The following is a 27,631-nucleotide window of genomic DNA, read 5'->3' as shown; positions in this document are numbered from 1 at the left end:
CGCGGCGTCGAGCTGTCTGCCGCTGCATACACATATGTACAATGCATTCGCTGCTCTCGCCACACCAAATTTGTCTCATGCTCAAGGCTCAAGGTCGGCAGCAGCGCGGAATCCCTTAAGAAAAGAAAAATGTCCCAATTCTTTTAATAGATAGAATGAATGGATGGATGCGTGACCAAAGAATGTGTAAATGAATGACGAGAACGGCACCTTTTTTCCAGAGTCCTTGTGGTACATAGAATATTGTCCTGATTTCTAATACAAGAGGACTCTACTTTTTTCAGGGACTATGGCCTAAAAGTTAATTTTTTTGATGGCTGGAAAATATTATTATTTATTTTTCATTCATATATTGACTTCAATTTATATACATCAAACCAAATCTTTTTGAGGAATTTAGCTTTTTTCCCCCAAAGAATGCTTATTATAAAACTGCGTCCTCTTTTGCAGGCAAACCCCGACCGACCTCACTCACTCGTTCAAATCCTTTTTATTTATTTTATTTCCAAAGGGGGTGGAATGCGCGTTTCCTGTCAAAAATGCTACATTCTTCATATTTAGTCACGGTTGTCCCAAGCACACGGCGTTGGGAAACTGCGCCACCCCTAACTAACAATAATATTGCCTAAATTGTGAAGCAGGTCTTTCACCCTCGGTGGTCTGACTGAGTAACGGCAGCGTTGCAAGATCTAACCACTTGCTGGATGAGAAAGAACTGCTACCCCTATTCATTGGTTTTTTTATCAATCACAATGATTTATTAATCGCGAAATGCGCGCAAGACATGCACAACATTAAAGTTGCCTTTTCATAAAAAATATCGAATTTATTAACATTATATTAGTGCAGCTAACTAAAAAAAAGACACTCCATCCTCACGACAACGCCCTGCTTCCTTTCTCATTCCCCTTTCCAAGACAGGAAATGGAAACAGGAAATCTTGTTTCCCTGGAATTTCGGCAGGACTAGAAAATACTTTACAGGAACAGGACAAGACAGGAACTATGTTTTAAAATAATTTCAAATTTTTGGTCAATATTGCATGATCTCATTTACATCAGTAAAAACATGTTTAAAGAAAAGATGAAATTGCATTTTAATACTGTTTTACCACGTTGTCTTCTTTAATGGGCCTAAACGTTTATCCTAAAAAGTGTCCACGTCAAAAATTTTCCTGTAAAATCTTATTTTAAATTCCTGACCCTTACAAGTTACTATTTATAAATTGCTAAGACCGCATTTTGTAAAATGGAATTTAATTACAGGCCCGGACTGCTAATCGGGTGCACCGGGCGAAACCCCAGTGGGCCGCCCGGACTGTCAACATTTCCAAGACTTGACTGTCAAGCGGCCCGCGTTTTGGCTTCCGCGGCCCATATTTTATATTTAGTGGCTTTTCTGTGTTAACGCGTCTCGTGGTTTAGGTCCGATCAGGTTGAATTTAGTCTTAAAACCCTCCCAGAGAAATTGTGCGTCAATTTACGTGGATCTTTTATTTATTTTGCCCAGGGCCGGTGATATACCTGACGGAAGGTACTCAGGTTGCAAACAGGCAAATTTTCCCGTTAAATAACTCTGGCCCTATGGGTCCGATTTTGGATTTCTGCACACCGTTAGCTTTGTCTGGGTGTGCATTATTCGAATCTCGGGTTTCGAGGTCACCCTGGACCCTGAAGAGGTCGCACGGATTTTAAACACCCTGGGGGTAGTTGGCCGCGGTGGCTCGGTGAACCGTGCAAATCAAGAGTCCCCGGTAAAAAAATTTGGCGCCAGACTGGGCCTGTTTAATTATAAAAAATTAAAAATAAAGTCAGTCGAAATCACTCATTCAGAAGGAAAAGAAAAATTTCCTAATTCTTTCAAAAGCTAAAATGAATGGAAGCGTGAAAAAGAATCTGTAAATGAATGACCAGAGAGTGGCATAATATTTTTTCAAGGGCCAAATGGCCAAAAATATAATATTTTAATGGCTATGGGAGCTCATTATTTATTTTTCCTTTAGATTGAAATGAATTTATGCCATACATCAAAGCAAATATTTTTGAGCAATTTTGTTTTTTCCCCCAAAAAGGAAGCTGACAGTGATTGATTACCATAAGCTGCGCCCTTCGCTCTGTTGCAGGAAAACCCCGAACTGACCTCACTCACTCATTCCATTCCTTTATTTCTTTTATTTCGAAAGTGGGGGTGGAATACGCGTTTCCTGTCAAACATGCTACATATATTCTTGGTACGAGATTGTTGCAAGCACACGGCGTTGGGAAACTGCGCCACCAAAGTGGTTATATTGCCTCTAAATTGTTAAGGTCTTTCACCCTCTGTGGTCTGTGTAACGGCAGCGTTGCAAGATCTAACCACTTGCTGGCTCCCCAGTTGCTCCTGTACAGTTGAGACGAGAAAGAACTGCTACCCCTATTGGTTCTCTTATCAATCACAATGATTTATCAACCGCAAAATGCGCGCAACACATGCACCACGTTTAAGTTGCCTTTTCATAAAAATCTCGAATTTATTAAAATTAAAGGAATTATTATAGTGCAGTTAACTAAAAAATAGAAGCTCCATCCTCACGACATAGCTCTGCTTCCTTCCTCATTTCCGTCCCTTTTCCAAGACAGGAAATGGAAACAAGAAATCTTGTTTCCCTCGAATTCCGGCAGAACATGAAAATATTTTTCAGGAACAGGACAAGACAGGCATTTTGTTTGAAAATAATTTGAATAATCTTTTGGTCTATATTGATCTCATTTATAACAGTAAAAACATACATATTTATAGAAAGGATAAAATTGCATTTTAATACTGTTGTGCCGCGTTATTTTCTTTAATGGGCCTAAACGTCTAGCCTAAAAAGGGTCCACGTCAAAATTTTCTTCTTAAATCTTATCTTAAAATCATAACCCTTATAAATTGCTAAGACCGCATTTTGTAATATGGAATTTAATAAAAAAAATAAAAAAAAGTCAGGGAAAAAGAGGAACAGCACAGGAAACAGAAAAACTATTCTTGATTACGCCAAATTTTATAATTATCCTCATATTTGCTATCACGCGTCAAGCATTACACTTTTAACAGCGCACATAATTATCGATAATTATATTGAATATGTTTGGTTAAAATGAGTCACTTAAATTAGCTTTAGATGATAATAATGTATTTTATGAAAACATTCTCACATTTGTTGAAAAATCCAAATATTATTTGCTCTGTAAGTCTCGTATTAGTAAACCGTGGTTCGATTCCGAGTGCTTTGAACTCAAACAAGATCTAAAATTTCTTCAAAATTTTATTGATAAACTTCCTCGATCCCCTAGTTTCCCAAATTCTGAAAATATTAAATTAGAAGTGCTAGAAATTTTTGCCAATGCCAAGATGGCTTATAGAAGAATAATTAAACAGAAAAAGGACAATTTTATCGAAAAATGTGATGAAAAAATCATTTTCGAAGCCGAGCATCTATCTTATAAATTATTAAATAAAAAAGGTGGCTCTTCAAAGGTTGACAATGTTGCTATGTCAGATTGGGAAACTCATTTCGAAAAAATATATAACATTCTGAACCTCGGCTCTAATGATTCTTTAAATTTGAAAGATATGTGTTATCCAACACGGTCAGAACACCAGAAAGATGTTAAATTTTTCATGAAAGAGCGGTTAAAGAGCTTAAAGCTAAAAAAGCTCCTGGCCCTGACCTTTTAACTAATGAGACTTTGAAGTTTCTCAGTGAGCATTTTTTATCAGAGCTCACAGAAGAGAATGTCATTAGCCACCTACGAGGGATACGTGCAAATGTGAATCATAAGGATTCTTTGAATACTTTTATTTTTACGTGCCGAAAGGGTAAGTGGGTAAGTAAGTAAAAAAAAAATTACGAGTATTTTTGCAACAGAATGTCCGGATTTTTCTTCATGAATGAGCGTAAAATTTACATTATTTTTCTTTTGACAATAATTCAACATTTTAGCCTTCAATACCTTTTGTCATAATTCACCCTTATTCAAACAGTTTCGGTGAATTTATATTAGAACCCTAAAATACCTAAATTCGTTAAAGATTCTAATTAATTAGATTCCAGCATCATAAATCGATTTTGTATTGATGGTTTGTTAAGAAAATAATTTTTAACACTTTGGAGTAAAGAAATCCGTGTTAACGTACAGAGATAACAAAGTGCTATAATAAATCATCCGCGTTATTAGCTGTCACACACCACCGACGCTTATTTGTTAAAATCTATTCCCCTTGTTGTTTCGTGTAAACACCTGACAATGAGAGCAGTCCCCTGCTGGGAATATGGGGAGCGAGGGTGCCCACACTGCCCACCCACACTGTTGAATCCGAGGATGCATAGTGCGCCAGCCTCATATTCCTATTTTTTTTTTTATTCCTATTTGCTATTTTCTATTTTCTAAGTATTATCCCCGTGTCATTATTTATCATTTTTGTTAGGGTCAAACTATTAACCGACACGCATATAAGTCATTGTTGCTTTTTTAAAATGCAAACTGAAAAACATTTAAAACATAAAAACGTAAAAATCTGAATAAGAATTTAAATTGTGGTATATTTGAATATGATTTTCCCGTTCCCAATGCATTTTTTTGCGAATTCGCGCCACTCGATGAGCATGAATGAGTCCTTTTTTAAAATTATAAAACGGCCGGCGTCAATAAGCTGTCTGCCGACTGCATACACATTCACACGCTGCATTCTCTCTCTTGACACAAAAATTTGTTTCAATCAAGCTCAAGGCGTGCAGCACTGCGGGGAGGCCGCTCTTTCAAAGTACGCGTCCGCATAAAATATAACAAAAGAATTCTTTCTTGTGACAAAAATGAATCGGTAAATGACCAAATTGTGCTAAAGAGCGCATAATTTTCCCAGAATCCCTACACTTACCTGGCCATTATTCAATTTGAGAGGATGAAGGCCAAAAAGGAAATCTGAGGGCTGGAAAACTCAATGTTTTATTTTTCCTTCCAGTTGATTTATTCTGCGTAAACAATTGAATTCATACCATTACCTAAAAGCACATAGATTTTTGAGGAGAAAGCTGACAATGAGTGATTGTGATTATAACGTAATTCCGCGTCCTTTATTACAGCAAACCCGGGACGCCACTCATTCCATTTCTTTATTTCGGATATTTTCACTGCTCAAAATCAGGGGCTGTGAGGGGAGCGTTTCGTGACAAACAGGCGTTTTTTGGTATTAATCGCGGGATAGAGATGTCCATTAATATTAATTGTGGCGGTGGAAAACTGCATACGTGCCACCCTGGTTCAACTGCAGCCTACATCTTCCAGGTCATTCATCCCCGTGTAACTGCAGCGTTGCATCAGGAAAAAATAAATATATTAAAACGTAAAAAAACTGAAATTGTGATAATATTTAAATATGATTATCCTTTTCACATATTATTTTTCTTTTGTGAATTCGCGCCGCTCGTTGAATTTGAATAGTGCTTGCGCAGTGTGAATAAATAAAGAGCATTTTTAAATTACAGTTTAATTGATAATTAATGATTATTTCATACATTTTGAGGCAAAGCAAATGCGAGTAAATTTAGCCAACAACTATTTAAATATTGCAAAATTAAAGGCGTAAAAATGCGTAATGTGAAAAAAGTGGCGAGATATATATTTCATAATGCTCATCTGCATATACCAATATCGAACTCAGTATTTTATTTTTCAATTAGATGATGAGGTCTGGGAATTGTGCTCTCAGAATTTATATAAATATTAAGTGTAAATTTAAGGCACTAATTCTAAAGATCATGTTAATTGCGCTAAAGGTTTCTATTTTAATTAATTCCTACAGTTATTTTAACATTCCAGAATGTGGAAGCACCAGATTTCGTTTAGAAATTAATTAAAAATAAAAGCAAGCTCAATTTTTGACGCATTTAACAAAGGAGTTAATCAGTTTTATGTAGCATTGTAAATTTGGCAACCCTTTACTTATTCCAATTTATCATTTTTTTGTCCTACAGGAAAAAACGATACCAACAATTTCAAAATCGCTATGGAGCATGAGGGTGAAATAATTATTACTTTCGATTTTTATTATTTAAAGTTATAAACGCTCTCTTTGGTTGAGGGTTCAACAGAATAAAAACAAGTGCATAAATTTCGTTGTTCAAAAAAGTATAGCCTGGGTGAAAAGCAAATTCTTGTTTCAAGTTCTACTATTCACCGAAAGGCGATTTTATTAACAAAACTGCAACATTGAAGTATAAATGATGTAAATATCGAAAATATAAGCAGACACATCTAAAATAGTTGAAAGTGTTGGCTGATCTTTATGAGAAAATAAAACTATATAAAAATATAATTACTGCATAAGCAGAAGGCGAATCATTTTAACATCTGTGATGAAAGTAACAAAAGACAAGATTCTCTTTAATGAAATTCTTCTTAAGACTCTCGATCAAAATATCCAAAATACATGAGAATTTCTCAAGAAATACATCAAACTCTTTTTTATTATAATATCAATACCAGTTAATGCACTTAGCTTTTGCCCTTACAGTAAACTGTGCCAGGGTACACATAATCAGATTCTAATTTGACTTCAACTCGTCAATTGAGAGCAATTATAATGCTTAGGCAGCATAATATGAAATGTATATCTTCCTACTGGCTCAACAAAGTTTCTAAACTATGTTGGCTGCTTGAGTTAGTCGTTGACATAATTTGCCTCCTATACAGCTATGTTAATTTTTTCACTATAATTATTATTATTACAAAAAAGCTCATTTGGACGGATCTGTTAACTTGGTTTATAACTGAACTATACTCTAGTGATACTTTCTTGGACGGAATGCATTATAAAAACTTCACCAGCAGCATGTATTAAAAATATTGTTGTCATTAAGTTCTCACTGCATTCTTTCTCTCTACCAATTATCAAAATATGTTCCAAAAACTAATTAAAATAACGAAATTTGATTTTAAGTGCGATTCCGGAACTTGTGGCTGGGCCTACTCATACACACATCTGAAATTCGTGGATTTGAGATCTAAACCTAATGAATTGGCGTAGCTGATATGGCGCTGTGCGGTGTGGTTGGCCTCGAACCTCCGATGGAATGAGCAATAGAAGCATTCAGAGAGTGCATGGTGCCCATCTGAAATACAAAGATTACATTTAATCATGAGTGTACACAACACACATTACTGGCGCTAATCCAAGTTCATGAACTCTTCCATTATGAAATTATTACAGTGCAAAGCTTCATAAACAATTCCAATTCGTAATAAAATTATCGAAAATATTTATTGGACAAATAAGTGTAAAATCGATGATGATATTCCAATTTTACGTATTCGCCTGGGAGGTTATTATATAATTTAGCCTTTTTTAACTTTGGCTCGGCACATCCTGTGGCTATGAGCTCACCGGGTCCCAATAACACCGGTGAGTGTTTCACATGGGGCCCGAGTGGCCGCAGAGGAGCTTGGGTCCAATTTGACCATCTTTTCGCCTCCCTGAACCGAGGTAGTTTATTGAAACGCCAGACATTTGTCCCTAAAGCTACTGGAAAGGTGCGGAAACCAGCTAGTGGCAAGTCGGCGCCAGCCCGTTGAGCCATTCAAACATTTCGAGTCACTAAACTAACCACCTTTTGCCATCTCCGACATTCAACAGCCAGTTTTAGATCCCCGAAATGCTCAAATACCTCCTACTGCTTTGAAAATTCTGAGAACTCTCTAACAATGCGAGTCAACGGGCTGGTTTTCTTTATTTACAAGTTAAAACGAGACACGACTTAAATATATATAATAATTATTGTTTAGCTGTTTCCTAAAGGCAGTAGAAATAGTATTTTTAGTATCTTATCACTGTCGGAACATTCTTGCATGCCAAAATAATTTTAATAGAACTCTCAGAAGCAGAACTGTCTCCGAAATCCAAGTGCAAGAACCAAAAACCAAAACTGGCAAATGCATTAAAGCGCCATCTGTCACCAGTTAGCATTATTAAAAATATTGGCATGACAATTAAATGACAGAACATCTTTTCAATCTGTGTTAAAATCATGACTTAACCATGACATAGCTATTGAAACCAATAATAGAGCATTTTGGTTGTGAAAATGTGCATTTTTTAAATAATTTCTTATAACTTACCCTAAGATGTGCCAAATCTTCAAGTTTGGTTAGATCTGTCAGCTCAAGATAGAGTGAGTAGACCAAGATCCAACCGTAGCAGCTGACAACGGTGAAGACAATCCATGCGAGGCACATGAACAAGTTGTATCCAAAGTAGAGGTCGTTGACAATCGATGCGAAAACAAAGGCAAAAAAGCGCCACGCAGTGAAGGCGAACATGCAGTACAGCCAGGGAACCATGCGCCCCTCATACTCCTAAAACATTTATTTCAATGTGTGACTCAATCAGTAGTGAGATGAGAATAAGAAACATTCCAAGAGGTAGACAGTAAATTAATACTAGAGCTCTCAGCCGGAGGCTGGCGGGATGAGCTTAGCTGCATTTTTTGCCAGGCGGTGGCTGGCCATTTAATTAGCTGACAATTATTTAAACTTGAAGAATGATAGTGCTGGAAGACATATTTTTTCTCCTGCACTTTTTAATTTTTGACCCTTTTACACCGGCGGCTGGCTTTTTTTAATAAAGAAAAACTGATTTGATTTGAAATTTTGTGCTAAATTAATATAATTAATCTCTCACCTTCCTCAGAGCCACAATCAGCATGATGCTGGTGACTATGAGAGCAACACTTCCAATTAGCGAAAACAGCGAGAAGACGACAAGGCAATTTCGGACTGAAAAATATCAATATTAATAAATTGGAATCAAATGCGGTCAATGGAAATTCTTACCATGCATGTTTCCCACATACACAAACTCAAACGAGATGATATAGTAGCCATAATGCGTGGACCCTGGTGCTGCTTCAGCCAAGCAGTAAATGTCGAAAGCTGCCATGAACAAAGTGAAGAAGCCCAGGAACTGCAAGGAGGGGCGAAATTTTATAAATAGTATTTCTATATTGTAGTAAAACAGGGAATTTACCAGGGTGTAACAAGCAGTGAGCATGCTGGCACGTTGGATGTCGATGAAGAAAGCGTCTTGCACGATCGGTTTTTGGTACCAGGGTATTACGACGGAGCGCATGGAGTGGGTCGACCTTAAATTGGCCGAGGACCTGGTGGTCATTCTGGAGTGGTGCGAGTACATCGAAGGCGCCATGCTCCGAACACTGGGCGCTTTTCCACCATAACTGCGGTATTCCATTTCTGATTCCCAATCACTCAACAAATATACCGCTGATTGGATTTAACCTGTTGAAGAAAAACTTAGATTACATATATAGGCGTTTGAAAAAAAAACATATTAAAGCAAAAGGATTTAAAAGACCATTATATTTTTAATCTGGAAAAATATTTTAAGAGCATGGTACTGATACTTCTTATCAAATTTAAGTTGGTTTATGGCATGTATCATAAAACAAAGGTCGAATTAATACTTGTAATCTCTGTGAGTTTAGGTGAAGGTTTTTTGCTGTTGCTGAACTCTCTTTTATGATTACATATTTGGGGCATTGTGAATAATTTTTTTACTGCCCCGATGCTCAAACAAAAACATTGGATACATGAGAGATGAAATAAAGGACGAAATTTATAATTATTTTTATCTACATGGCTTTGCCAAAAATTTGTGCTGTGTAAATTTGCAAATTTTCCTTTTCTCTTTACGATGATCACAAATTCGAAAATGTAGAATCCTAAAATATGTGAATGACCAATGAGAGTGCTAGTGATCGACAAGTGTACGATTACGATTAAAGTGCTAAAAATTAATTTGCAGGTTTGAATGATGTCATGCCGCAAACCGTTAACTTGCATACAAAAACAATCTAAATTAAAACACGCCCTATTTAACACCTATGTACTCAAAGAAACAGCTAACTAGCTTATATCTCGAGAAAAATAAAAAAATAATATAAAATCATACCTATTTGAGCCGGTCAACGCGCAGGAGAGTGGTTTTTATAGTTTTCTAATTCAGTGATCAGATAATACAGCTCGAAATATTGTTTTCTACACAACAAATTTCAATTTAGGCGTTGTCCCGATACGAAAGAAGTTGTTGTTTATTCTGCGCACCTGCTCAGTCACTTGTTCTCCCCTCTTCGCCTCGAATTCCAGCGAGTCGCGGTGCCTCGCTTTTGGCGCGCTATCCTTCCTCATCCAATTTCAACAGCCACAAACTGATAGCCAATCAAAACACTCTATTTTAATTTGATAAACCAATGAATTTCCAGCTTGCTCTTGCACTGCACGCTTTGTTCACCATTCCCTTTGATTTCATTATTCATGTCAATCGTAAATCAACACGTGAGATGCATGCTAAAATCACGATAATTTCTGATTTCGCGATACATACACCACGCGCCTGAAGCGACACAGCGATGTTATGTAGATTACATAATTTTTTAGAAATACATATAAACAAGCATTAAATCGCAAAATCGCAAAGCAACAAAATACAAATTAGCAAATTAGAGATTTTCCACGTTATATATTGCAAAATTTTCCAAAGAGGCTCGCCCCCATTTGTTTTTAATTTTGCTTGCTTTCACTGCTTTGTAAGTTAAAATTGGAATAATTTTATTTTACAATTTATTCAACATTCACAAAAATTCAAATATTTAACTTCATAGGAAAGCACAAAACAATTTTGCATGGACATGGACGAGGTTAGATTTAACGAGTTAGCAACAACCAAAAATCGAACGTTCGATATAAACTTGATGTTGAAGGTGTCTGTCTGTGCGTCGGTGCTCATGTACATTAAATTTGTACATGACATGACAATGTAGTGTCGATGATTTTCCAACTCCCTCCTCCCCCTCTCAAAAAAAGAACTTCAAAGAAAAGCGTGCTGCGCGCAAGATCAGGCAAGACAAAAATGCGCGTTTGTTTCAGCTTTGATGAGCCACCGATTCTGTCTCTGAACAGTCTGACCCATACCCTTCCCATCCCCAAGGGCCCCAAGCTGCGGTGCTAGTGATAAGGAGAACTGAAGAATGAGACAAGAAGTACAAGAACCAAGAACAGCAAGGTGAGCGACAGCAACAGGATAGCAGCGTAGCACCAACAACAGCCTCGTAGCCAGCGCAGCTGAAAGCAACATAAATATAAAATTAAGCATTTTAGCAATACAAATTGATTAATGATTCACGCAGATAGAACAAACTGAGCTTCAAAGCCCAATTAGAAAGGATAGTCGCGCAGCTGCATTTCCTTAAAACAGTTGTTGTCACCATCAGCTTTTTACTCAACCACGTACATACACTTAACAGGTAAATTTTATCGCGAATTTCCCTGTGCGAATGGAGCTTGAAAATATGTACCAATTGAACTGCAGATCTCGTCATCTCGTCTATACCATCTCTATCATCGACTTACTATATATTTATGAACAATTTGTGGGACAAATGCTAGGTGTGACTAATAATTGTGGGTGATTACATATGCATGTATATAACATAGATATTTATGAAATTGAGAATTTTTCCATTAATTGGAACTACCCCAATTCATTATACATAATTCAATACATTAACAACAAATAAATAATATTATCCATCAATTTAAGCGAATAATTTTCTCACGTAATATCTAGCTTTTTGCTCTTTATATTGCATTTAGGGATGTCGGAACAGGTGATTTTGCTTAATAGGCTCATGTTAAATTTTGGGACCTAAAAACCAAAATATATGTAACATAATCATGTCTTCTCTTATTCTCATTAATATCTTAATTACAGACATCTGGTATCCACATCAGCATTTTTATTACATTATGGAAAAGCTACAGTTAGCGGCGATTATAATTATGAGACACCCTAATTTACCTAATTTATTAAAGTTTGGGTGGCGAAGGCTAAAAGTTGCGTCAAAAAGTGTAATTTTTCAATAAATGGACATATCTCTGGTTTTTCTCCATAAAAATTACATTATTTAGTGCCCGAAGTGTGAGGTCACCTCTCTGTTCATTTCTAAGACCGCGACTTCCAGCAATTAAGGTAAAATATTAAGTTTTGGATGTGTAGGTCCTGATGTCTCTCCACGCTTGTCCCATTGGCTACTGGAACTCCACCGCAGCCCCAACTCTTCCAAGTCAAAACAATGTCTACCCCTTCTTCAGCAGTCCTTCAAACGTGAGCAGTGCCATGGCCACTGGGTACCCACTACAGCATCAGATACCTTCTTTTATGCTTTCTCCTTACAATTCACGAGGTGAGACTTAAATAAATAGTAAGCACGCCGCAAATTGTATTAATTGTATTCTTGCAGCACTGTACAATCCATATGCCAACACTTTATTCAGCTCACCCTTAAAGTTCCACTATGAAGATAGCACCAGCAATTCTAGTTCAGCCTCAAGTACGTATTATCAGTTACAAGTAGTTCCCTATAAAATAATCAAATCTCGCGTTGCAGGAGAATTTATCAACTCTGTTGGCTCTTCTATGGACAGCATGTCGGAGCAGGGTGACCTTCCCAATTGCAACCTAATTGTGAACTACATTCCTCCTGAGATCAGTGAGGCAGATTTTACAAGGATGTTCCAGACCTTTGGCAGCCTGATGAATGTGAAAATTGTTCGAGATTCTATTACTAGACAGAGCATGGGCTATGGCTTCGTCAAGTACACCAAGCCTCATTTTGCCAAAAAGGCAATAGAAGCTATGAATGGACTCAAAATTGGATCAAAAGAAATCAAGGTATGAATTTTCATAGCATTAATTGATTATATTTCAACAAAGAGTTTAAAGTACCTTAATTAAATGCGCATTAATTTGGAATGATTGTGCGTATGAGCTAAAATGAGTGTTAATCCAGCAATTTTAAGGTAGTTGAAATCGGGGTTGAATTTTCTTTATACCATCTGCATTTCATCACAGGTTTAAGCCGCTTCTTGGAAGTCGATTTTCCTCTATTTCACATGCGAAAGATATTTTTCGATTTTATTTTAAAGCAAAAATTTGAACAAGGGGTTTTACTGTATTTCAGAGTTATAATTTTAACTTGTTATTCCTTTTACTGTATACCCATAGCTCAAGTTGAGGTCATAGGCAATTGATTAACAAATTCAGGGTTGCAAAAAACCGTACTATTTATAAAAATTAATGCAGCTGTAAAACATTTTTTTTTCAACTTAAACCAGCTTCTTGCAGGCACCTTAGATTTAATTAATTTTCAATTTATTTGCTCATGATCTCGGCTTGAAAAATTGTAGAGGAATCTATTGAAGATATTGAGTCAGCAAAAAATGGCAATTTAAAAGATAAAACTGCACAGTAGAGGAAATTTGACCGCTCTGATCCGAAACTTAGATTTTCACAGGGGAAAAATTTACAAATTCATTTCTTGCCAGGGTTCCGAACTTCCCCCACCCGGTATTAACCAACCCCGGTATTTTTCCAGGCTAAGAAACCCAACAAATCCCTCTATATTACCCTAAGCTCCAATTTTTTCAGTTGAAAAAACAAAACAAGAAAATTGGGCAATTGTTTTTTTTTAGCTGTTTTTCCTTAACGCCTAAAAAATAATGCTGCATTTTTGCGCTTTGCAAATTTGGCAAGCCCTGCGGAGTATGGGGAGTGTCTTCGTTTATTAAAAAATAGAAGGGTCTAGAAAATCTAGTAAAAACAAAAAAAATTACCTCCCAATAAAACCCAGGGCAAATTGTAAAAAACCTTGCGCAAGAAATTTGTAAAAAAAAAAGGGAAAAACAGAAGAACCAGAGTGGTGAAAGAAACCGGGTGGTATGCATAATGAAACCCTGTCCAACCAATTATTACAAATGAATTAAGTGCCAATAATATATGAAAGATTTTGAAAAATAATGCACTGTGTTTTATTACAAAAAAATTGCTCTTTTATCAACCCTGGTATTTAGACCCTGCATTTAACAGATTAACTTAGTAGATTTTGTTCCACTGAAACCAAAGAAAAATCAACAAATAAATAGCAATCAAAAAGCAAAAGACAAAATAAATAGAAAGGTTAATTTGATTCCTTTGCCATTAATTTAAAATTCTGTTCTCAGGTGTCATATGCACGACCGAGTTGCAAGGACATCAAAGATGCCAACCTGTACGTGAGCAACATTCCCAGCTGCGTGAGAACTACCACCCAACTGGAGGACATCTTCAGCCCCTACGGCAAAATCATCACATCTCGCCTCTTGCTGGACTCTAACCTGAAGCCTCGCGGTGTCGGCTTTGTCCGATTCAACGTGAAGCAAGAGGCCTCTGCAGCTGTGAACGCGCTGAACGGGGTCATTCTCGAACCCTCTGGAGGGCCTCTGATGGTCAAATTCGCCAAGGGGAACACCAGGATTCATTTTGACGACGTGGAGCCCATCATGCCCACCAACCAGGTCAAGAACGTGGTCTACGTCACTAACCTGGACAACTCTGTCAAGGAGAGCAACCTGATGGAACTGTTCGGCCAGTTTGGAGAAGTCTACGACATCTCCATAATCAAGAACTCTTGGACCGGCAGGAAGAACTATGCCTTTGTGACCCTGCCCTCGTTTGCATCGGCGCAGGCCGCAATCAACCAGCTGAATGGAAAAGTCTTGGGCACCAGGAGGATCCACGTGGCCTTCCGTCACCACCCACCAACTGCTTAAAGTGCAAACATGATTGATTCCCGCACAATCACACACACCATCTTGTGTGAAATGAGGACAAAAGCCTGCCAGAATTTTTTCACAATGAATGACTACGAACATCACGATTTCTCTACATTCCAAATTTAATATAAGACAGAGATTTTAAATTTTAATGAGAATTTACTGAGGGAACCCCTCTATTTTCTGGCTATTCATCCTGGAGATAAATCTTGCACCAAATGACATGAATGATCGGGTTGCTCAAATTTGTTAAATAAAGAACTGATATACGAAATTTTCAATAAAATTCATTATAATACAAACAAGACAGGTTTTTAAATCAATTCTAATAATATCAAACATGCTATATATTTTCATCACATAAAATGAATGTATTGCGAATTATTTACACATTGAGTTAACCAATGGCATGCATCAGAGTTCCTCTCCTCTCAGCCTCCTGCACCAAAATCAGCGTCATCTCCGGTTGCGACCTTCTGCGGTACTCCTGCTGCGCCAGGTCCACGGGCGACGACCTTCTCTCGTCGGTGGTGCGCGCAAGGATGTCGCAGTCGGGCTTGGTCAGAAGCGCCTTCACCACGTGGATGAAACCGCTCTCGACGGCCACGTGAAGGGGCGCCAGGCCCTTTTTGTTCCTGCAGTTCACCTCCACAGACTTGGAGCTTAGCAGTTTCTCCACTACCTCCAGGTGACCTCTGAAATTGGAAAGGAGGGGAGTTAAATGTTTGTTCTTTTAAGTGATAAGGTTTAAAAAATAATCGTAAAACTACATATTCCTGCAAGAGTGATTTACTTTATTATTTTAGCCAGAATTATTACAAATTATAATTTTTTTACCGATTTTCCCTCTTTGTAAATGATTATATACATTTTAAAAATTAATTTTGAACATATTCCAGCCAATAAGTGAAAATCTTTTGATTGGAATTTTAAGATCTGTTAAAAATATTGTGTTGAAGAAATCTCATCTAAAAAAAGTGCGAAATAAAAATAAAATTGGTGTGTGTTTTATACCTTCCGGCGGCCAAGTGCAAGGCCGAGTCTCCATTCAAGTCCTGCAGCATGGTTGCGCTTGCCGAACTGTTGAGGGAAAGGATTGACGAGACTATGTTGGTCAGCCCTTTCCGCGCGGCCACGTGGAGGGCCGTTTCCCCGTACTGAGTGGAGCGACAAAGCCACTGGTGGTCGCTCTGCGTCTTGGCAGCCTCCTCCAGGAGCAGTTCGGCTGCAAACAAAGAGCTGTTCTCCAACGCCTCTATCAGAGGAGTCTCGCCACGCTCGTTCTGCTTGTCTAGTTGAGATCCATGGGTTAAAAGAGACTGAAATTTTTTGGTTAACTGATTAGATTTTGTCGGTTTGGATAGGTTTTTGCGTACCAAATACGGTTCACTTGTGCTGCAGTTGGTTTTCACGAGAATGTGCAAGGGCGTCCTTCGTCTGTGGTCTTCGCAATTGGTGTCGCTCACTTTGGCCAAAATTTCCAGCGAAGTGATCAGAGATGGCATTAATTTTGATGGACTTGCTCCGCTGAAATTCAAAATTAATTAATAATGCAATAAAATTATTCGATATCCAGAGCATTTCTCAAGTATCTCGATGCCGGTTATTTTATGAGGAAATAATTTTTTTAATTACTAACCCAAACGATGTTTTCTTTGATTGTGAGCAACGTCTGGCCAGAACATGGAGGGGCATCTGCCGTCGCAGCTGGTCGGCCAGGTTTGCGGAGCACCCTGCCGAGATGAGCACCCTGACCGCCTCTGCAGGATCGTCCCAGTGTCCGACGACGCAGTGCAGCGCGGTTTCGCCGGTGGCTGAGCGAGCGTCTTTGTCGCACTTGGCCGCCAACAACCAAGTCAACAGGCAGGGGTCACGGCTGTGTTTGGCTGCGAGGACGAGCGGTGGGTCACCAGCTGGCCAATGTGTTTCTAGGTCAACTCCGCGAACTGCAATCGAGAAGAAAATAACAAATAAATTATTAGTTTAATTCTAAGGTATGTTCACGGGTCCTTTTTAATTAATTACACTCTATTATTAGTTTCGGCGCCACTTATTTTAAAGCATCAGAGAAATAGAAAGAGAAAAGATTATATTACACTGAGTAAGAGAGAATCAAACTGACTAGTTTTTAGCCGTTATGCGGTTTGAATTAAAAGGGGAGAATACTTTGATTTGTCCTTTTTAGAGGTCTCAGCCTGGCTTAGCCGAATTTTTTTACCAGCGGCTAGCGACTGACAATATTTGAAACGGGAAGTTTGATAGTGCTAAACGGCTCAAAGGGCCGGAAGATATTTTTTCCTGCACTTTTGAATTTTTGACCCTTTTTCACCGGCGGCTGGCGTGACTGGCGCAGCTTAGCCAAATTCACGGCGGCAGGCGGCTGCTCACGTGACCCAAAATTTGCTGGCTGGCTGAGACCTCTAGTCCTTTTAAAGTTAACTGGGATTTTACTTATTTATGCAATATATTCATGAAATTATCAAAAATACTTCGCACTTACTAGGAAAGAAAACACAAACTAGTAATTTTGAATTACCAATAATTACTGAAATATTATTTTAAAATTTAAATATTGTTGGTTTTAAAAATATTTTTCAAAAGAATTATGGAAGCAAAAATTTGTTTTGACTTTTCCCGGACGTTTTAACATTTTGCGAAAATAAAATCGAATGGCTGGCATTTTCCCTATCAAAAAATCGCTCCTATATACGAGTAAATTTCATCAGTCCCAATTTCCAAACGTCAATTTCGATGGGGAAATGTGAAGAGTTAAATGGACCAATGTGAAACACGCGAATAAACAGATGATTCCAATATATATGTTAGATAAAATTCCGTCAGTCAGTCAATTAAGCGTGGACAGGACGAAACAATTCGTTTCTTGCCAAGTGGCATGCACCAGCAAATTCGTTTCATCTGCTGCTCGGCCATAGCAATAAAGCAATAAAATCGTGGACCGCCCGCGAGCCTTTCCACTCGCTATCTAAGAAAACCGCTGCAACAACAAAAAAGAGGCATGCAAACAAGCCAAGCAGACGATAAACCGAAGGAGGGCAAAAGGAGATGGCGAATCTCGACACATTGTCGCCGGCAGCGACCGCGCGCTGTTCTTCACATTTGTATTGCTCAAGGAAGACAACAAACTCGTGAATACATTAAATTATGAGTCAAGCGAGCGAGAGCGAGCGAGAGAGAGAGACACACACGTGTTCCCGTCTTCGACCGCGGGGTGTTCATTATCGACTAATCGGCCGCAATTAAGTATAATTAAGATGGATGTGACACAATCTCCGGGCAGCCACATCCTTTTGACTCAGTCGCAACATAGCTGCATAAATTTGGCCGTAATATATATGTTTTTCAGCTGAAAACAATTGTGGTGAATGCGCTGTCACGCATTTCATGCTGGTCGGCGGTCCAAGTGCTGTTTGTATAAGGTCGAGTGTAAAATAATGCGGTTGATAATACTTCACACAGCCGAGGGGGATATTATTGTGTGTGTATGTATGTGGATGATAACTGCGCGGTTCAGTTCCGGTCTCGCTTTCTTATGTTCAACGGGAAACAACACAATAAAGAGCTCTAAAGTTATCTAAACGATTCTCTATTTTATAAAATAAAAGAAACTGAAATCTTGATATGACTTAGGAGCAAGCAGCAATTATTAAGTCTTTCTTTTTTTAATGCAATATACCTGACGAGAAACATTATTTGTAATGATAGAAAAGGATCTTACTCGAAGAGTTTAAATGCCATGATTGGATTTACAAAGATCATATTTACTTGTTGTCAGTATTAGTGGTTTCAATTAACCCACGACGCAACACACGCTGATGTTAATGCAACGACAAACTCAAAAAGCTTTTCCCTCTAAAGAAAACATATTATTATATAATTTATAAGGGATTTAATTTGTTGAATAAAATCCTCTCCGTTTCCTCATATGCAATACAAATTAAATGTACAGTTATCACGCTGAGCAAAAATAGTTTGCAAATTTAAAAATAAAAAATGACGTTTGAGCAAAATACTGACGTAACTATGATGATAACAAATATTGAGGAAGAAGGGGCCAATAAGGTGGTAGAAGTGTTTGTTGAGCAATCAAACGCATCTACAAACACCATTAGCGAAAGTATTTGAGATTTTTGAGTCCCAATACGAACTTCTGTAGAAATTATTGCAAGCCATGACTGTCCATTAAAAATATCACTCATTCATCGCCAGATAAAAATAAACGTCGAGCTCCTTAAATAGTATATTTTTAAAAATAATTAAAAACACGTCATTTAATTTTCAAGCGAAACTTGGACTTGAAAGCAAGCACCAAAAATGAAACTTTAATTGTTTTATTTAAATAATCCCCATGCAAACCAGCATAGTGCTTCTGCTGGTGACAAGCGTCTCAAGTTGGCGTCAGGAAAGTGTGCTCCTTTGGTGCTCAAACGAAGGAATAAGTGCGACGGAGGGAAAAACAAACAAACAATCGCATATATAATAGTAATAAACTGAGTTACCTTGCTCAAGGAGCTGCTTGGCTGTCGGCGAATCTGCATTTCGGATTGCTGCGAACAGTTTTTCGCACACATCTGCCTCATGTGCCATGCCGGCGTCGACTGGCGCGAGCACCGCCGCCACGACTGACTGACTGACTGCCTGTGAGCAGTGTTGCGGCTTGCCAGCGACCCGAGTGACTAACACGCGATATCCTTGTGGCTTTTTCCTGCCAGGCGCACACACACATACACACAGCAGCCCCGAGATGTTTTTTCCTCCGCGGGGGTCCCGCTGAATAATTATTTCGCCGCGCGGCCGGCAAACCCGACCGCTAAATTATATATTATGTGTGCGAGCGAGTCGACCAGCCAGAGAAGAGCTAACAAGCTGCTTTGCTTCTTTTTTTTGCTGCTCTCCGCAGCGATTCTGCGAAGCACCGCGCCTGTGACTTCTGAATGCGTGCGGCGCCTTTTGTCGGGAAGAACCGCGAGATTTTATTATTTGAATTCCGCACGGAAAAGCCGAGAAAGGACAATTTCATTGAGGAGAATTCTCTGCCTCTGGAACGGCACTGCGAGGGGTAAAGAATTTCTGGTTGGAAGAATATTTTTTTATTTAAATTGTTACGTTTGCAAGAGCATCTCAATTATCATAGAAAATAAAATAACGGCAAAAGAGGCAATTTGAGGAATAGACACGGAATTGTTGGTGAAAAAAATACCTTTTACTGCCCCGACTTCTTCAGCAATTTTTGAATTGCAATAAATAAATTATTTAAAGGCATTTGTTTATTGTTGTGTACAATTAACTGTTGTAATTTGGTAAATGAAAATATTGTACATAATGAATAACAATTTGAATAACAAAAAGGAGTAAAAACAATTTAACAGTAAATTTTGCGTTTAATTTTGATGATTGTTTATTCATAGTTATTGTTGCCTTAAAATTATTTATCCATTGTTTTACTTAAAATAAATTAAACGCACTGTGATCGAATTGAAATAACCAATTTCACATCAATTACAAACTTAAGCTCAATTTATCCATCGAAATTATTGTTTAGGTTTGCCCAAACAAAAATTGAGCAATAAAAGATAGAAGTTTGTCCGGTTTTCCTTTTAAAATGATTTGATTACTTTATTCCTTTTCTTTAACCTCCAAACTCTTAACAAACCCATTTTTCCTTAATGGAATTTAAAAAAATGAGTTTCCGACTAATTTTTCACCAATTTCCACGTCAAATTACAACGAGCGAAACGGACACACGAGCGGCACAAAATAATTCCCTACAAAGCAATTTCACAGGCCATTTAGTGGGGAGTCTCGTAAAATTCCCTCCCGTCTCGCGTTGTTTTTTAAAATATTTATATACACAGCGGCGGCAATTATAAATTCTAAGGCTCGGGATGCGCGGAGAGCCCCGCAGAATGCTAATGCGGCGATAATTGCGCGCGATACAATTACTTTTCAAGGTTGAACGGGCTCATCCCGCAGCGGTGTGTGAGCGAGTACGAAAGTTCGTTCAAACAGCCGTGCTGGGCTTGAAACCATTTTGCAGCTGCAATTATCATTTCTTGATGCGCAGACTCTGTCGAAATCTAAACAGTGCAAGGAAGACACTGACGGCTAAAAAATATTGCTGAATTATTATTGCAGGCGGAAAACGAAAGTGAAAGGCGTGGTTTGGTGGCTGAGAGGAGAGGAATATTTCGTGAATGCGCCCGCTTCTTTGCATCTTCGCCTGGAATAAGCATTTCCGGTGCCATTTACTGCAATTATTTAGGTATTTCATTTTATGGCTTTAGGCGACAATGCAACAAGGAAGTTGCCTAACACAAAATTGAATAATTGATTACGAGTAATAATGATGGAGATAGCATTTTATAGCATTTGGACGCGTAAATTATTATTTAACTTTCGTCGCTACTGTGCATAGCTATAAAGGATTTTTTATTGCTTTAAAGGGACGGCCAAAAAGGGGATTGTTTCATTCGGTGCCCGAAATAAATTTCTTCACGCGTGATGGCACCTGGGAGGCGCACTACTATAAAAATGAGTGGTAAAAAATGTTATTACTAAAGAGCGAAGCTTTGCTTGCCCAAGTCTCACGACGCAATAATAATTGTACACATTCCACGACCGACAAGCAGCAACTCTCGGCGCGGAGGAATAAAGTGAAAATGAGATGGGGGCCGAGTGTCCTTTTCTTGCGAGTGAGAGTCGCAAGGGTCGCTTTCACGGAGCTGAGCGAGCGAGCCGGGTTTTATTTGCTTTTATCCTAAGAATCAGGAATTTGATATTGCAGACGAGAAGCACTCCAGCGTTTCCTTCGCATTTGATGGCGCAAAGTGAGCAGAGAGAATTCCAATCAATTTCGCCAATTTGTCTGGTAAACTCGGAAGTGAAGAAGGAAAATTGGATATTGGATTGTTAATTGTATTTCCTGGTACCGATATCAAAAGAGAACATTTTTTATATGATGTCAGCACTAATAATTTCCAATCGATGATTCTATGAAGCTCCTTTTTGTCCTTTTGGCACTTATTACTTGAATTGATAAAGGACTGTCTTTCTGATACCGTCAAAAATGCTTTGGAAAATTCACTAATAAGAGAGAGTTAGATTTGTTTAAAAATCATTGTTAAGCAATTATAACTGGGAAAAGTAAAAAAAAAAAAACAGCCTTGAAATCATCTGGGAATCGCCAAAATATGACGTCGACATCTTTTGCATAGCAAAGAACCCCTGTTATAAAACTTGTCACCAGCTTCAAATTTAGCGTAAATATTTACACTTATTCAAATAAATTAATCCTTCCGGTTTGGAAAATCCCCATTTAAATACACCCAGAAAAATCCACAAAAATTTGTCTAACAATTATTGATAGCAAATAACGATCTATTAATAGTGTTTCTAAATTAATCTTGAATGGGCCGGATAATTGATTTGGTGGCAACGTAAAGTCGACCGGGGTTAATTTTAGTCTTCCCTTGTTTTCTTGTAATAATTTTTGTTGGTAAAAATCGAATGTAAGCACATTTCTGATTGAAATTTAATCTCTGAAAAGACCTCAAATTTGAAATTGCTCTTCAATTAAAAATAAACATAAAACCACAGGGGGCCAGGTTGCGATCTGTGTTTTTTCTCGCCGGTCAGAAGTCAATATGGCATCGAAATAATGAAGGCCAATCAGAAACGTCAAAAAAGGGCGTGCCGACCTAATAATTACATTCCCGCGTATTTTGTTACATTTCAATTGGCCTGATGTGTCATCTAACGATCGATTCACCAAATATCGGGCTAATGAGCTGTTTAGTAAGAAATAACAACAAAAATATTAATTGTGCTGAAGCTATTTTCAAGATAAATTTTTCAAGCTAATTTCATTTTAAGTTTGTAACTTTCCCGCTGCACTCTACCAGACGCCATATCTGCGCGTCGCGTGAATTCAGCCCCTGCACTTTTATTTACGACTGTATTTCCCCTTAATATATGCTTTACTATAAATTTCCGTAAGAAGGAACAATTTAATTCCGAAAAATTTAATTTATTTTCCAGAAGAGGCAATTTAGAGGTGTAGATTTCCATCCTCAGAGAGCCCGGCGGGCTGAAAGAGTCTCTTAATTTACGAGTATGCGCATAATAAAATCATCTCTGACATCTGTGCGGCTGAATACTACTTTTTCTACTGCCGGCCGACGAGCTGTAAATAAATAGCGTGCGCATGATTGGAGTGGCGCGCCGAGTTCTCGTATGTGTGTGTGCGTCGGTTTTTTACTCCCGCATTTGAGCGTGGAAATGCTGATATCGCATGCCGGCGCACATACACACACACACACAGCAGACGCATTATGCGCCGCGTGGACCCGCACAAAGGGCCACTGCCAGCCAGCCAGCCACTGAATATAATGAGCTAGGCGGGTGTGATGGGACGAAAGGAGGCGATCACCGCACTTCAAAGCAGTCCTGCCCATGCCCACCCCACCCGGCCACCCGCGTTCGATTAATCTCCTTTCCCAGCGCGACGCTCTGTGTTTTTGTCATTTCGCGCATTCGTTTTGTTTATGCTGGATTATGAAGTAATGCGATCTGGTTTTTGTCTAAATTGAAACGAGAGTTAATCCGGAAAGAATTGCTGTGAATAAATTGAGTTCATGAATCATGCTCCATTTTTGCCAAGCTATACCAGACGAACGACACGTATGATTGCAAAATTTCCGTGTGCTCTTCTGTTGCAAGGAGGTGGAAAACAAGGGAGGATTCCTCGCCCCTGGCACCGCCTCTCTGAGTTTTTGCAAACACGTACGCTATTAAGTATTCCAAGAATTTTGCAACACACTGCGTCATTACGGAAGATAGAGGTGTGGAAGTTGCAAAGATTTTAGTCAGAGGTCTCAGCCGCGAGATTTAAGGTGGCGGCTGGACATATTCACCGGCGGCTGGCGCGGCTGCCAATATTTTAAACGGGAGAAGTTTGATAGTGCTTAAAGACCGTATTTGACGAAGTCTCTGAGCACACCAACCGATTCCTGAGGGTCGAATTGGGCAAAGTTGATTTTTTTGCGACCAAAAAGTGCAGCGCGACGTGCGAACTTTTTTTCCCGCCTAAACAATACGAATGCGAGAAGTGCGCATGCGTGATAGCTGGTTTGAGCACTTGCAGAGAGAGCGCCTGTACGAATGACTTCTTTGTCAGATCCAGCCAGTTCTCACGCATGCGCACTTCTCGCATTCATATTGTTTTTGCGGGAAAAAAGTTGTACTTGTGCTACGCACGTCGCGTTGGACTTTTTGGTCGGAAAAAATATCCACTTTACCTAATTCGACCCTCAAAAATCGATTGGTGTGCTCAGAAACTTCTTCAAAGACGGTCTTTAAAAAGTGAATAGACCAAACTCGAAACAAGCCTACGTTTCTCTATATTTTTAAAAAGATACCACCGCGAATTTTGAAAAGGTTTAAAAATGACGTTTGCAAGAAAAAGGCTTTTAAATTAGGGTTAACCTCCATCCATTTTAATATTCAACAATTTCTTTTTTAACCCAACGAAGACGGATCATGGGCAGAAGTGGCGAAATGTTATTCTTTCATCCTTCCCGACACTTCTTGCCTCACAAAGCTGCTATCCTCTCGCAATTTCGCGCTCAATTTCGTTGTTGGCAGTGCGAAGAACACAATTTTCTGGCGTGCCTTGATAAGATCTACATGTCGGCAGCGCATTTCTCAGCGCTCACCACCGACTGTTGGAAAACGCTCCACACTTTCGTCAAATTCACGCAGACGGTGCCGCCGGCACGCTGCTCCTGGCTCGCCTGCAATTGAGAGCGAATTCCCGGGTTACCCTGTGTGAACTGGCCGGCGGCCGCTCAAAGAAAATAAAAGCGCAGCACCTACCATTCGGTTGATGTCTCCGATGCAGGCCCAGGACGTGCTGCCGACGGCCCACTTGGAATGGTCCTCTTGATTTTTGAACTCGGCGACGCTCGCGTTGTTGACAAGGATGTTGAGTGCCAAGACGTCGACCACTCTGAAATGCAATCAAGCGCGATGCTTCTGCGTCAGAATTCTTAACAAAGTAAACAAATGCGTCGGTAGAAATCAGAGGAAATTGTTTCCGACTGAGAGCATCCGTGAGTGCTGGGCGTTCGATAATTTTTTTACCTTCTGAATCTAAATAAATTTAAATACTTATCGCAGCTCTTTTGCGTATATATCGATCGAAATTCGAGCGAATTCAGCGAAACCCATTCGCAGTATATAGCGTCGACAAATTAATTAATTGTCTAACTCACTTGTAGCTCCGGTTGCAGGCGGGTGGAAGCCTGCCGGGTCCGTTTGGCCACGACTCAACCATCAAACTCGTTTGCAGTTCGGACGACACCCAGTCGGCGTACAGATCTGCAGCCAAAGGAGTGCATTAATTAACTGGCGCACCGGCGGCTGTTTTGAGCTCTGCTCACCCATGCCAAATGCAGACGCTTTGGCGAAACTGCTGAACTTCTGGCCGCGCACCGACTTGACATCAACTTTGTGCGAGTACGGGGCACTTTTGATGTAAGACCCGCGGGCCGCCTTCGCCAACTCGGGCATCGCCGATGCTACTTTTTCCGGCAGGCCGCTCGCGTAGACGAAAGGGTGGTTGTACGTCAGTTGCCCACCTGTTTGAACATTGAGCAGCTTTTAAGAGCACAAAGTCTCGGCCGAAAACTTTGAAATAACCGCTTGAATAATGTCAGAAGTGCGGTTGGGAATTTTAAACGTTTTTTCAACATCAAAGACGACTATTAGGTGGTTGTACGTTTTTTGTCTATCTATTCTATCGATAACTGACACTGCATATAAAAAATTTGCCTCTTTTAATCAACTTTGTAATAAAAATAATTTAAAAATTAATGTAAATTGAAAATACGTCATTTTAACACACGATGGATGCGATTTCTTTATTACTAAAAGGTTTCTAAATGAACTATTCACTGCTCTAAAAATAGCTTTTCGTTCGTCTTCAATTCCCAACCTCAGTCAGAATAAATCAGAATTAAGGGTAGAGCATTTTACAATTATTACTACGCAACATCCCTTGAGAGATTTTTTGTTTGTTTTGTGATAAATTGTTTTCCTTGGAAACTCGGGATTAGAAAAAACATGTTTGCTTTGGGAATTATCATCTTTTTTCCACCTTTTTCTTTTAATCTTTTAATTTGCCCTTTACCTAACATAAAATTCGAAGCTTACAATTAGATGAAAGGAAAAATTGCCGCACAAAGAGATAATTAAATATAATTATAAAATTAAAGTAGAGATCTCAGCCGCGAGATTTAGGCGGCGGCTGGCGTGGCTGGCTGAGACCTCTAAATTAAAGTAATATTTTTTCCATACCGACTTTATCCATTTCGCCAGTTGGCAGGGTGATACAGAGCATGCTTTGTCCATAATGCTCCCCGGTGGCAGGGTAGGCGTAGCCCGAGTTTTCCGGATTGGGTGGAAAGTGAGGAACACTGTGCACCAGCCACAGACCCTGCGACCCATCTGAAAGGACCACTCCTTTGGTGTGGCCGTGCGTGAACGAAACCGGCAGGTCCGGCGGCTGATCGTTGTACTGGACAGAGAGCAGGTCGCGTCTGCCAGGGCCGTACAAGGGGCTCAGGGTTTGTCCTGTTGGTGAGCGAGTGTCGTTGATGCTGTACGAGCCCAGGGTCCATCCTGGATTGCTCTGGGTAGACGTGATGAAGACGTAGCCCAGTCCAACTTGCACATGGGGCAGAGGGCTTGTTCGCAGGCGGGGCAGTTTGTAGAGAACGAACCTTGGAGATATATTTTTGCTACTTAATTAAAAATTGGAAAGGACCATGGAGGGACTTTTAAATTAGGCAAACACAGCGCTAAAAATAGGAGTTGATCGATAAACAATGAGTTGTTCTGCAATTTCAAGGACCTTGCTACAGTAAAAATTAAAAAGTTTCATTTTTTTTTTAACATTTCCAGCGCTTTAACCACATGTTCTTGACAGATTTCGATTTCTCTCGTTGAGATCTGTCCTACAGCGTATGAGACCTTTCAGGGAAACTCTTTGTTGTGAAATAAAATAGGATTTCAAGTAAGGAGACGCACTCCTCGCCATTTGCAGCCTCTTTTCTCAACAATTTATAGTCAATTTTGGCTTCAACTGAATCCTGAGGATGAGTCATATATTGGAAACAAGCATTTTCCAGGCTTTTGCAATATCAATCCGTTTTACTCAGCGTTTATTTATTAAAATACTCGTTGTAAAAATGAAGAAAATTAGGTTGAGCGCTATTTTGGATTTTTTTCTTTAAGGTCGATGTTATGTCACGCATTTAACAAAAATTAATAACGTTATGTGTTAGTTTAATTAAGCCATTAAATTCAATTTTATCGTGTTCTGTGCACTCACCAGTCTACCGGTGCACCGGTCTCGTCTCTGCAGGCGATTTGCTGATTTGCGGCCACTAGGGTAATCAGCAGAGGCAGCAGAGCGGCGGAAAGACGCCGCGATGAACTCATGGCTTCGACTGATGCGCGATAACTGACCTCGGAACCACACACAAGGGTCACGGGGGGCTTTAGATAATCCAAGTGTTTGCTCTTCCGTCTCTGCTCACAGTCGATAAAACTGTTTGGAATTTGGGCCGTCGGAAAGCATCAAAACTTGAGAAATTTGTTTTCTAGATATTACGACGTTGCTCCGTCAAAATCGGATTGATGGGAGGAAGTTTACGCTTAGTTAGGCACTTGTCAACCCAATAACAACTTGGTAGGAATTTCCGCTTTGTGCCTGGCGCGCGCTAGCCCTAAAGGGTTTACTAATTCGATTGGCGTGCGTCACACACTCCTCTATCTCTGAAAATAACGCGCTACAAAATCTGCCGTCTCCTTAGGGGACACTCGAAAAAGGCCGCCGAACGCATTTTCCAAATTTACATAATAATATCATG

At 39.3% G+C, this 27,631-nt stretch overlaps 4 protein-coding genes across 6 annotated transcripts; 1 reads left to right on the top strand and 3 right to left on the bottom strand.

Moving 5' to 3' along the window:
* Positions 1-6,132: 6,132 nt before the first annotated feature.
* Positions 6,133-10,153, bottom strand: pasi2 (Protein). The gene is made up of 6 exons (XM_065490027.1): positions 9,985-10,153; positions 9,043-9,311; positions 8,850-8,979; positions 8,698-8,792; positions 8,136-8,372; positions 6,133-7,132 (listed from the first exon to the last, which is right to left on the bottom strand). The coding sequence occupies exons 2-6, from the start codon at positions 9,262-9,264 to the stop codon at positions 7,031-7,033; spliced, it is 786 nt and encodes a 261-aa protein (XP_065346099.1). The 5' UTR covers positions 9,265-9,311; positions 9,985-10,153; the 3' UTR covers positions 6,133-7,030.
* A 764-nt stretch (positions 10,154-10,917) lies between these two features.
* Positions 10,918-14,986, top strand: LOC135942935 (ELAV-like protein 3). Of its 3 annotated transcripts, XM_065489291.1 has the most exons (6): positions 10,918-11,094; positions 11,219-11,335; positions 12,088-12,274; positions 12,332-12,421; positions 12,479-12,762; positions 14,091-14,986. In XM_065489291.1, exons 3-6 carry the CDS (start codon positions 12,094-12,096, stop codon positions 14,676-14,678), a joined length of 1,143 nt encoding a protein of 380 aa, XP_065345363.1. In that variant the 5' UTR covers positions 10,918-11,094; positions 11,219-11,335; positions 12,088-12,093; the 3' UTR covers positions 14,679-14,986. The 3 variants fall into 3 exon arrangements, with proteins under 3 accessions (XP_065345363.1, XP_065345364.1, XP_065345362.1); XM_065489292.1 differs by lacking the exon at positions 11,219-11,335; XM_065489290.1 differs by lacking the exon at positions 10,918-11,094 and having other exon boundaries at positions 11,106-11,335.
* On the bottom strand, positions 14,949-19,502 carry LOC135942934 (ankyrin-3-like). Its single transcript, XM_065489289.1, has 5 exons — positions 19,199-19,502; positions 16,321-16,627; positions 16,058-16,208; positions 15,696-16,000; positions 14,949-15,376 (listed from the first exon to the last, which is right to left on the bottom strand). The coding sequence occupies exons 1-5, from the start codon at positions 19,284-19,286 to the stop codon at positions 15,079-15,081; spliced, it is 1,149 nt and encodes a 382-aa protein (XP_065345361.1). The 5' UTR covers positions 19,287-19,502; the 3' UTR covers positions 14,949-15,078.
* Positions 19,503-24,171: 4,669 nt separating this feature from the next.
* DNaseII (deoxyribonuclease II) lies at positions 24,172-27,308 on the bottom strand. Its single transcript, XM_065491619.1, has 6 exons — positions 27,091-27,308; positions 26,055-26,479; positions 25,139-25,336; positions 24,971-25,076; positions 24,573-24,705; positions 24,172-24,490 (listed from the first exon to the last, which is right to left on the bottom strand). The coding sequence occupies exons 1-6, from the start codon at positions 27,198-27,200 to the stop codon at positions 24,380-24,382; spliced, it is 1,083 nt and encodes a 360-aa protein (XP_065347691.1). The 5' UTR covers positions 27,201-27,308; the 3' UTR covers positions 24,172-24,379.
* Between the last annotated feature and the right edge of the window lie 323 nt (positions 27,309-27,631).

This window comes from Cloeon dipterum, chromosome 4, assembly GCF_949628265.1.
Source record: "Cloeon dipterum chromosome 4, ieCloDipt1.1, whole genome shotgun sequence".
Classification (NCBI taxonomy): domain Eukaryota; kingdom Metazoa; phylum Arthropoda; class Insecta; order Ephemeroptera; family Baetidae; genus Cloeon; species Cloeon dipterum.
The sequence above is the reverse complement of the archived record's forward strand: the minus strand, read 5'-3'. Positions and strand labels throughout refer to the sequence as shown.